Genomic DNA, 11320 nt, shown 5'->3' with positions numbered 1-11320 from the left:
CTGAAGTTGAAATGGAAAGTTTTAGAATCATCACTCACGGATTCCTTTTGCTGAACTAATATATTGGTTCTTAAGCTAATGTGCTAATCCCTATTGCGAAGCAAAGCGACCTATATCACCATCAGGTGCCATCTTAAGAATTTACCTGACTTTTTTCATGGCCTAGAGCAAGATTTGGAAAGGATTTACAATGTATAAGCAAAATAGGAGCTACATAGTTTAATTCTTCTGTGTATTGTTGTAATTTATTTTGGACACAATAACAGGCCCAATACCTAGATTCAGAAACAAGACAAAACAATAAAACAGTAATAATAATAAAACTACCTATATATAGTTCCATATAGTCTTTTAGATGGGGCAAAGGAAACTTGAATCTGCTAAAATTTTAGAAATAAGTGAGGAAAAAGTTTATTTTTAAATGAAATTGGGAAAGGATGAACAAAAAAAAATAAAAATCCAAACTCCTTATATTTTCAGTTGACCCCTTCTGACTTGAAATTCTATTTATTGTGCAACTGGATTATTCAGAAAAGTGTGCAGAAGAAGCATGGTTGATGGGCCTGGCGGCTGATGATGATCTTGATTAATGAAATAAAAATATACTTCAATTGAATAAAATTTTACAAGATGCTGCAATATGAAATGCTATTTCTTTTTTTTTTTTTTTTCTTTGTCTTGTAGTGCCATGGTCAGTGGGATTTTTAATAGTATTTTTAGAAGGCCTGAGTAATTTTTATGTTCCCTTTCTTTCCACCTACATGTACAGTATGTACAAATATAGTCAAAAGCTTTTGACTCAGTTGATTATTGCTGACCTGCTTCTTCTGCTACTTCTTGTTATTTTTGCCAATCAATTATCTATTCTTTTTCAGCTTAAAATTACTTCAAATTTCTACCAAGTAGATGAACTTGTATCATACTGTCATGGAATTTTAAAAGCAGAAGATTTTTCGGTGATATAAATGAGAGAGCGGGAAAGGATGTGACCACCTCCTGTGGAGCCTCTGATAAATCCCTCAAAATCAGAGCGTGCTTGTCCTGAGCACGTGAGTGGCAGAACAGAAATTACTACAGCAGCAGCAAATGCAAAACCCCCTGCCATGCTTTGGTAGGGATGGCATCTAAAATGCTGAAACAGGTGTTACATAAAAGCTAGTAGTTGTTTTTTTTCAGTGCATCTTTTAAGGATGTTACAATCTCTCTAGAGAACATCAGCTTGCCCTCCAACTTTAACTTTTATCTGAGGTATCCCAGTGTGCCCACAGAGAACAGACTGCCTGTGTGCTGGGTGAGGGAGCTGTTGGCAGAGGTCAGGTCATGTCACGAATTGCTCTCTGTAGATCCCCATCTCTCTGTGTGTTAATTTTGTGAAGTTCGGTCAGCTGAACCTGTGCCGTGATAGCTTACGTACAAGTATAAGACAGATGATCTGCCCAACCAGAGATCTGTAAGTCTGGTCTAAATCACTTGCAAAACTTTTGGGAAGTAGAGATTTACGAGTCAAATGTGGTTTCAATAAAAAAAAAAAAACTTCAATAAAACATATAATATCACCTGGAAAGAACGAAAATACAGGGTCAGGAGAGGAGCTGTGAAGTGAGATAGCCATAGATAACATTTGAAAAGGAAAATGTCAGTCATAAAGGGCTGGTTTTTGGATACTTGATAATTTTTCTGTAGTCCTGGTAAGATTAATAAGAGCACACTATTGAAATCTGGTGATGATTTACCCTTGGGAATCACCGTAAGTCCAGAGAACATCTCAGGACATATATTTCCATTTAAAGTAAGGAGGTATCAGTGTCATTGCTGAAGGAACTTAAAGCCCTCAGGTGAAAGCTCATTTGGGGTACTGTGGAAGTTTGTAGTTGTTCTATAGTTGAGCTAAGGTGGAACTGAAGTAGAGAAAGAGTAGGTGGGTCACCAGAAAGACTGGGAGCATTTTGTACAAACAGATCGGGCTCAGCTTGTTTATTTCAATAAAACAAAAACAGGAGATATGAGTGTTCTCTATAAATATATGAGGAAAATAAAAATGAAGGATGAAAACCATTTAATTTGCAGGTCAGTGTTGATACATGAATAAACAGATACGAACTAGCCATTAATAAATTTAGTCAGAAGATTAGAAAAATGTTTCCAATCGTTACAGCAATCAAATTCTGAAACAGTGTTTCCTTGGAATTAGTGGGAACAAAAATATACCCACTTCTGATGTGGTACTTGATAAATTGAGAGGCAATTGTACAGCACAGTTTCTACAGTGGCAGGAGCAAGGCTCTGTGATTCAGGAGTGCCTTTCTGTTGCATGTTACTATGCAAATAAATAGTAAAAAGAGCAGAACATTTTGTCCAGATTTGAGGTTGTTAAAATGGGAAGGACTTGTCCATCTGATCTGAACAATAGGCAAGGTTCAGGTGTCCTCACTTATGTAAAAGCTAGATTGTACTACAGTAAAGCATATGATGTCAGCATTATGTAGAAAGAATGGAAAAGGAAAGATTGAAAGGAAAGATTAGCAGTAGAATGGTATGTGAGAAAGTCATGGAGGAGTTGCAGGCGGCAAGAAGGCTATCTGCAAAGTTCTTTCAGGATAAAATCATAATTTCCATGCTCTCCTTGGATACCAGTGTAGGTACATCTAATTACTCTGGTTTCTCATGCTACGTTCTTCCTCTTTTGAGCTAAATACTCTTTGAATTTAGCACTACTGCATCATTATAATAGAGCTAAATTAATTCATTGTGAATCATCGATGACATTACTGCATCAGTGAACAAGAGAAGGGCAACTGATGTCATCTATCTGAACTCCATCAAGGTCCTTGGCACAATCCTCCACAACATCCTTCTCTCCAAACTGGAAATACCTGGATTTAGTGGGTGGACTGTTCAATGAGGAGCTGGTTGTGAGGTCATACCCAGAGAGTGGTGCTCAGAGCCTCAAGGTCCAAATGGTGCCCCTTAGGGCTCAGTGCTGGGGCCTGTGCCCTTTAACATTCCGTACAAGCAATGAATATACAGATGATATTGTATATCCAAGAGCTTGACTTACGTAGCTATTACACTAGAGCAGAAAAGAAGGACGTTCACCCTATCCTGGGTTTGGGTGGGAAACTCTGGTGGAGTGGATCACCAGAAGAGCTCCCTCCCCACTGGTGGTCAGCTCTTAAATGGGTCTGGGAGAGGTGCAGCCAGGCTCCCCCCCTTCCGGCAGCACAGGAGAATTGCCTTCACCTGTGCTCCATGGCTGACTCAGTGCTCGCCTCAGGTGGTCAATCAGAGGTTCAGGCCATGGTTCAGCAGTTCCCATACACACTTTCATCAATGACATAGACATTGGGATTGAGTGCACCCTTAGCAGTTTGAAGATGACATCAAGCTGTGTGGTATAGCTGACACATCCAAGGGACAGAATGCCATTCAGAGAGACCCTGACAAGCTAAAAGAAGTGCAGCTAGCAGATCAGGGAGGTGATCCTACCCTTCTGTTCTGCACTGTGAGTCCTCACCTGCAGTACTGTGTCCAGATGTGGAGTCTTCAGTACAGGAGAGATGTGGATCTGTTTGAACATGTCCAGAGGAGAGCCACAAAAATGATCCCAGGGATAGAATGCCTGTCCTATGAGGACAGGCTGAGAGAGCTGGGGCTGTTTGGCCTGGAGAAGAGAAGGCTCCTGGGAGACCTGAGAGTGGCCTGTCAGTATCTAAAGAGGATCTACAGGAAAGAAGAAGGCCAATTCTTTAGCAGAGTCTGTTGTGATAGGATGAGGGGTAATGGTTTCAAACTAAAGGAGAGATTTAGATAGTATATAACAAAGACATTTTTTTTCACAAAAAAAAACTGGTGGTGAGGCACTGACACAGGCTGCACAGGGAGCTGGTGGATGCCAATTCCTGGAGGCACCAAGGACAGGCTGGAAAGGGCTCTGGGAATCCCAGTCTAGCTGTAGGTGTCCCTGTTCATACAGGAGAGGGTTCCTTCCAACTCAAATGATTCATAATTCTTTGATTATGACTACTGAGAGTGATGGAGTCTGTAGCTTGTCAACCTAACAGACCATATCTTCCATGTGTTGAATTTCCCTAACACACAGCAGGAGGTCAAACCCAATAATGGGCTGATATGTAGAGTAGTCCAGGCATGATAGCAGGGCTGCTAACTAGGATTAATTCAGTCATGTCATCAATTAACAGCTCAACCTGAAAAACCTGAAATTAAAAAAAACCTGATCTACATATATTGCGAATAGAAGGTATTAAATGCATTGACTTCAATTCTGGATTTGTTTTGACACTGAGCAAAGGTCACATCAACAAATTCCTACCATCAAGAAGTTAAATAACATTTCCTTTGAAACGTGCCATTGTGCACTTTCTGGGACCTTCTATACAGCTAAGTACATGAGCACACACATGAGATACTTCAGATGCTGCTCATCAGTGTTGCGGAGGGTGACTCAATTCTTGATAGTCATTGAATCCCGTTTGTGTCAGGGTGTGCAGATGTGTAGGCACACAAATATCTGTAAATCAGCCATACGAAAGACTGTTAGTGTTTCCAAAATGATTTAATATGTAGTCAATACATATTCTGAGTTCCATGCTCAATAAAGCTTTAGTTCCTGCTATTTCTGTTCTTGCTGCGTTCTTCAAATCCTGGATATGATAGCATGAAACTCACAAAAGTTCTGCTACATCAAATCACAGTCCTCCGTTTCTTTTCTGGCTTGATATAAATAACAAGGCAGTGCATTGTGTCGCCAGCATTAGCAACAAGAAACCATAAAACTTCTTTCCATGAGAATTTTAAGGCTTTCAGCCACCGTATTTAGTATTTGTACTTTATATGCAGTTTTTCACAGTCTAAGGAAAAAGAAACATGCATGGAAATATTTGGAAGTGAACCGAAATCATTGTAGTGTCACAGCTTTATTTTAAAGTAGAACTGAAGTAATTAAATAATACAGGTTGATTCTCTTCCCTTGCCTTTACAAACATGCAGAAAATGCTTCCTTACAATGCCATAAATGGAAATAAAGGTTGAATGAAGTAACTGTATCAGCATATCCAAAGTTCAGATGCTCCCCAGAATTGTTGTATTATTTCTGTCAATGTGGTTATTCTTCTTATTAATAAAGGAAGAGATTTTATCACTGCTGGGGACAAACTCTTCAGTACTACGAAGTGCCACTAGATGGAGATGCCTCAACTGCAGTGATGAGAGGACTGAGCTGCAGTGCAGCAGTTCAAAACTTGTGCTAGACAACTATGGACGTTGGAAGAATTTTGGAGGAAATGTTTTGGCTGTCAGTTGGGTAGCTTAAAATCACAGAAAGTTACCTTTGACTTTTTTCAGTCTCCTAGGACTAACTGTGTGAAACACTGTGCTGATGTTGGTGAGTTTACACCTGGTGTGCGCTGCACCTACTGCATTCCTCCTGAGCCCCTGCAGAGTGAGGAATACAGCACAAATTTTCTCAAAATTTAATTCATATTGAGGCACCAACTGAAAAAAAAGCTGCTTTCCTATGCAGATACACAGGGTCTCCTACCTTAAGGTCTTTCACCTAAGATCTGAGGGTTTCTGTAGCTTTGGGATGTGTTGGATTCTACAGATTTATGTTCCTGGATCTTGCTGTGAAACAGAAATTTTAATGACAGTGCTTACCTAGTAAGTGCAATCAATGTCTTTCTTCACTGTGCTTCTTTAGTTCCACCCTGCATACTTCCAGGGACATCCTTCACAATTGCTAACAACCGATAATTTTGATCTCTGACAGTTTAAATCCATGGCTCATCTGTGTAACAGGTGGCACTCTCCCATGGATGATCCTTCTGTGCCTGACTGTCAAACAGAACTGATGGCATGAGGAAAATGAAATGTGTAGGTCAGCCTTCAGAACCATTCTTGGCCAAAGAGGTGAATTTTTAGATTTCATCAAAGCAATTTCATAGAATCATAGATTCATAGAATGGGCTGGGTTGAAAAGGACCACAGTGATCATTTAGTTTCAACCTTCGTGCTTTGTGCAGGGTCACCAACCAGCAGACCAGGCTGCCCAGAGCCACATCCAGCCTGGCCTTGAATGCCTCCAGGGATGGGGCATCCACAACCTCCTTGGGCAACCTGTTCCAGTGCCTCACCACCCTTTCTGTGAAAAACTTCCTCCTAAATCTAACCCAAACCTCCCCTGTCTCAGTTTAAGACCATTCCCCCTTGTCCTATCACTATCCACCCTCATAAACAGCCGTTCCCTCTCCTGTTTCTATGCTCCCTTCAAGTACTGGAAGGACACAATGAGGTCTCCCTGAAGCCTCCTCTTTTCCAAGCTAAATTTGGCATAAATAGAATCTTGAGAGAACATTGCTGATGAGAAGGCACTTGAAATAGTGGGCTGATTTTTTTGTTTGAAGAATTTGTCCTAAGGAAAAAAAAAGTCCCTTTACATTTTGGTTACTACAATTGTGTTCTGGAATATGACGGCAAATTTATTAACTAGATTAGGAGATGTAATTAAGAAGTGATAAAAATAAATACGTATGATGAAGAAAAGGGGTTGAGGACTGCGATCAGTGGCAGTTGGAGCAGAAGGAACCACTGTGTTTGTGGCAGTGCTCACACACCTACATGCCTGGAGTGGGAACTAAACGGCAGGAAGGAACTGCTGTAGTGGCAAAGCACCTATTTGCTTCTTTATGTGCCATTCTAATTTTACTGCTTTCAAATCTGCACACTGCCTGTCAAATTTTGGCTGTTCCTCTGCAAGCTGAATCATGGCTAATAAATTTGATATTTCATAAAGGAAAAGCTTTTCTTAAGTTAAACACTGAATACCAAAAGCCAACTTGAGCTTTCTTAAAGGTAGGTTCCTTGCACAACCTGCTTAGTGCTGCAGGCTCCTTGGTTATTAATGCTGCCCTAGAATGTGAAGGCGCTAACATAGCTTTAGCTTCTTTCAAATATACAGGGAGTTCCCATGTAAGATAGCTGTGTTCCAGTTTCCTGGATGTTTTCTTCTGTGTGGCTGTGCAGGCATCACTTTGGAACAAGGCGTAGAAACTGTTTGCATTGCTAAGCTGGGCAGGCTTCCTGCAGATTGCTGGTTATTCTGAGCACTGCTGTTTCAGAGCAGATCTGTATCTTCCTTTAAGTCCTGTGTACATTGTTTTCATGGCAGAAGTCAGTACATTTTCAGTTACAAGAACAGGCTGTTCCTGTCACGTTCTGCTCCACCAAAGCATGTTATGAAAGTGAGATAGAACCAATTTTACTGCATGTTGGTCCATGTTCCCATCAGCCACGCCTTCCCATAGCAAAAGGACCTTCTGGAACTGAGACCGTTACCAGTTTTACATGCCTGAGTACTTCAGGCATCACTCTGTTATATTATTTTTCATAGATGGTAATGTACTGCATAGAACAATAAAGTTTGAATTGTGTTCTTGAGCTGCTGGGTAACACTTGAATTCCATAAAGGAATTTGAGTGCAGATCAGCTCCAGGAGCCCTCTCCTGCTGTATGGCAGACTGCACTCTGTCAGGCAACATCTCAGCAAGGATCTCTCCTCACTCACAGGCTGAACGAGAGCTGTTGAAGAGAAGGAGCAAAGCTGTGAGGCTGCCCACATCCTGCCAGTGCCTCAGACCCTCGACATCAGCTGTGAGCACCAGAACAGCTTTATAAAAAGACACGTTCTGTACGGCAGCCACCAGACAGGTGACACAGAGCACTTGGTCTTCAGTGGCCTGAATGCTACTTGTGTACAAACTATTTGCCCCTTGTTGTGATAGAATGATTGCATGTGAAAAGAAGTTGGTTTTCTACCTGAGCTTTCCATGCACATATTTGCCTTTGGCTTCCAAGCATGGCTCTGCAGAGCAGCTTTGTTTGCCATTCCTCTCACCACAGAACACTGAAACACTTCACATCCACAGATCCTCACATCACACAGGACAGATTCTGGTGTTCTATATAAACAGACAAGGAAATCTCATCACTAGTAAAAGCCCCAGGGCTGTGGACAGAAAGACAAGCAGTTACATCTGCTGGGTTTGCTCTAACAAACTTTGAACAAACCCCAGTGCCTTTGAAGGCAGAAGGCTGATCCTTCCTTAAAGAGATTGTCTTCTTTGCAGAGCTAGAAAACACACAGGCGAGATATGAGGCAGCCCCTCAAACATGATCTGCGTTTCAGAATATACCCCAATTCATTCCTTGGTGATCCAAGGGAGGATTGCAATATATGTGCCGAAAAGTTTGTCAGAAAAAACTGTATAAAAATTCAATCATCTGCTTGTAAACAGCTGTGATAACCTTCCTCTGCAGAACTGTTATGAGCAATCTGTGCTGAATTAGGCCCTGGGTCAGACATGCAGAACTGGGATCAAAAACCCGGCTGGCTGAGTGGCAATGCCTGAGCTATCCAGTGAGGAACGCCAGGACCCAGAGAAAGGAGTTTGCCCCAGAGATTGGCCTTGCACTAGCAGAGCACTGAGATCACAAGGGCTCAAAGGCTTTTATAAATTGTAATGCCCTTGGCTCCCTGATGCTCCTGTAAAATAAAGCAGTGTTTTTAACCTTGTTTTGCCAGCAGGACGTGGAAGTTATTTTACATAGTGTAACCAATCTGGCTTCTCTTCAGTTTTCAGCACCTGCTCAGAGGTCCTGGCTGGGAACTGAGGGACACGAGCTGCAGCTTGCAGGACTGGTGTGTGTTCAGGGTCTGGAGGGGCTGAGTGCCATAAAACGGCTTGGAAAACTCCTGTGGAAGCCAAGGGATGTAAAAAAGTAATAATGGTGTAACATCAGCCTCAAAGCAGGGAGCTTCTGCGAAACGTCAACCGGAGTACTGGGTGCATACCGTACCGCGAACCACTTCGTTGCTTTGTTGTTTTGATGTCTGTCCTGGCGGGCAGGCGGGACTGCAGGTAGGAACGGCGGGTTTGTAAATGAGGAGGGCGTTCATATTGCCGATCAGGGGAAAGATCCGCTCCCGCTTGCGCCGTTTTCCCCCTCAGCCCCGCTCTGCCCTGCCCACACGCGTGCCCTCCCCGAGGTGACAACGCCGAGCGCAGGGGACTGCGAGGAGAGCTGTGCCGGTCGCAGCCCCGCTGTGCGCTGCCCGCTGCTCTGCTGCTCGCAGCTCCGCCGACACCGCTCTGCCCGCGCCGCGCTCAGCCCCGCCGCCCAGCAGCAGCCAGGCGTCCGCTGCCCGGTCGGGAATTGTTTTGCCTTCTCTCCGGGTGGCTGATTACCGTTGTTTCAGCACTGGTGTTCTTCAACTCACTACAGGAACGTCGTGAGTATGACTGCCACTACAGCTTTTTAGTTACTGCCTGCGTGAAACTCGTTTGTTTTGTACTGAGTGGTACGATAGTCGTACTGCCTGCTGAAGTGTAGCGAGCAAGTGAGGTTTGAGAAGGGAGTTAGGTGGGTGGGAGCCTGACTGGGATCTCTTCGTGGTTAGAAACAGAGTGCTTCTCTGTAAGAACTGAGTACTATGCGGAACCAAAAAGCATAAATAATTCGTTAGGGTGTAGAGTATAGAATCATTAAGGTTGGTAAAAACCACTAAGATCATTTAGTGCAACCGTCAGCCCATCCCCACCTTGCCCACTGACCACGTCCTTTGGTGCCACATCTACATGGTGACTCCAGCCCCTCCATGAGCAGCCTGTTCCAGTGCCTCTCCGCTCTTTTGGAGGAGAAATGTTTCCCAGTATCCAACCAGAACCTCCTCTGTTGCAACATCAAAGCCAGGTGAGAATGGAATACACGATGGCAGAATCACTGTGACTTTGTACACTTTCTTTCAGGTATCATCTTGGAGTATGGAATTCGCATGGAAGAGAAGGTGGTATCTTCAGTTGGGCTGTGTACTGATACTGAATCTGGTTTATGCCAATCTAGACTATCTGAAAGAAGCTCCTGCAAGCTTGGGTCAGATTGACCACCAGTGCTGGGAGGTGTCATCCCAAGGGCTGGTGGAAATGAAGAAACTCAAGGTAGCGGATCCGGTCATTGCTCTGTGGGACTTCATGTTATTCCTAAAGGAATCCCCCAAGCCCAAGCACAATGAACTTTTCAATGATTTGGCCCAGAACTTTTGGGATATGTATGTAGATTGTGTGCTCTCAAGATCCCATGGAATGGGCAGAAGACATTTAGTATCTCCCAGATATTCTTCCACATACTCACATAGAACTTTAGAAGGTAACTATAGGATATGATGTTGGTCTGTTATGTACTACCATTAAAGCAAACTACTGTCTCATCCTCATCCTTGGTTGTTCCAACAGTGCAATATATTAATTCCCAGGTTTTTGTCTCTGCATGTCAAATGTAGTTGTATCCTTCAGCAGTAGCTAATTTCACAACATACGAGTCAAAAGTTGTTAGAGCACTGAATTTCTCTATGAGGTGTAAATAATGACAGGTATATATGGGACAGTGTGAATAGACGCTGCATGCTCTGTTTATCACTGTGTGCACGTGAAGGATGTTACAGTACTAAAAGTTTTCTAGTTTTCAGACTTAAGTCTCAACTTCAGGGAATCACCCCTATGTGAGAAGGGAAGCACAAAGCCCCAGCAATTTGAACCCTGCTCTTCTCATTGAAACCACTGACATGTAATGTGAGCTCATGGTCACTGAGTGACCAAAGCAATAGATTCTAGTCATCCTGGTTTGGGACGAATCTGAATTGAGATCATACAGGTGACTGCCTTAGATCTTATTATCCAGCCCTAGATCTATTAGCTTCCTTCTTCCTCTGCAACAGACATATTTTTTTCTTTCCTAATTAACCAGTCAAATACTTTAGGCTTCCAAACTGAAATGGAGATCATTTAATTCCAGCACTCCAAGCCATAATGCTTGGAAAATAACTGCCTTTCTCTCATAATCTTACAAGGTCTGCTTTCACCAACCCAGTTTAGGTCAAAAGGGGAGGACACAAAGATACCTCAGCAAAGCAATGTCAAAATGAAGGAGGACAAAAGTACAACATTTACTGTAGATGCTTAGGCAAATCAATCGGTGTGGTTCAACTTTTTTTTTTTTTAGTGTTACTTTTGATGGAAACCCAATATATTTTTACAAATTAAGCAATGGAGAAAATGTCCACATGCATATTTTATAAACTGTGTTTATGTACAATCAACTTTAGTTGTAAGAATTGCAAAGAGTGATGTCAAGCTGAAGAGAAGGTTTATGTTCATTGTAATGTTCCACGCAGCCTAAGCTATGTATTTTATCACTGTGTAGTCTAAGCTATGGATTAATTAAAGTATTTTTCTATGCAGCAAGGTCTGTA

General features: G+C 42.5%; 1 protein-coding gene across 2 annotated transcripts; it reads left to right on the top strand.

The window, feature by feature from the left end:
• Positions 1-8666: 8666 nt before the first annotated feature.
• Positions 8667-11308, top strand: FAM237B (family with sequence similarity 237 member B). Of its 2 annotated transcripts, none has more exons than XM_052692535.1 (2): positions 8667-8933; positions 9822-11308. In XM_052692535.1, the coding sequence occupies exon 2, from the start codon at positions 9837-9839 to the stop codon at positions 10233-10235; it is 399 nt and encodes a 132-aa protein (XP_052548495.1). In that variant the 5' UTR covers positions 8667-8933; positions 9822-9836; the 3' UTR covers positions 10236-11308. The 2 variants fall into 2 exon arrangements, with proteins under 2 accessions (XP_052548495.1, XP_052548493.1); XM_052692533.1 differs by lacking the exon at positions 8667-8933 and adding an exon at positions 8950-9304.
• Positions 11309-11320: the final 12 nt, after the last annotated feature.

Source organism: Tympanuchus pallidicinctus, unplaced genomic scaffold (genome assembly GCF_026119805.1).
Source record: "Tympanuchus pallidicinctus isolate F22 unplaced genomic scaffold, pur_lepc_1.0 scaffold3, whole genome shotgun sequence".
Classification (NCBI taxonomy): Eukaryota; Metazoa; Chordata; class Aves; order Galliformes; family Phasianidae; genus Tympanuchus; species Tympanuchus pallidicinctus.
This window is presented reverse-complemented; position numbering and strand designations above follow the sequence as displayed.

Coding starts and splice junctions, on each gene's coding strand:
- FAM237B (XM_052692535.1), top strand. CDS start 9,837: ATGGAATTCGCATGGAAGAGAAGGTGGTATCTTCAGTTGGGCTGTGTA.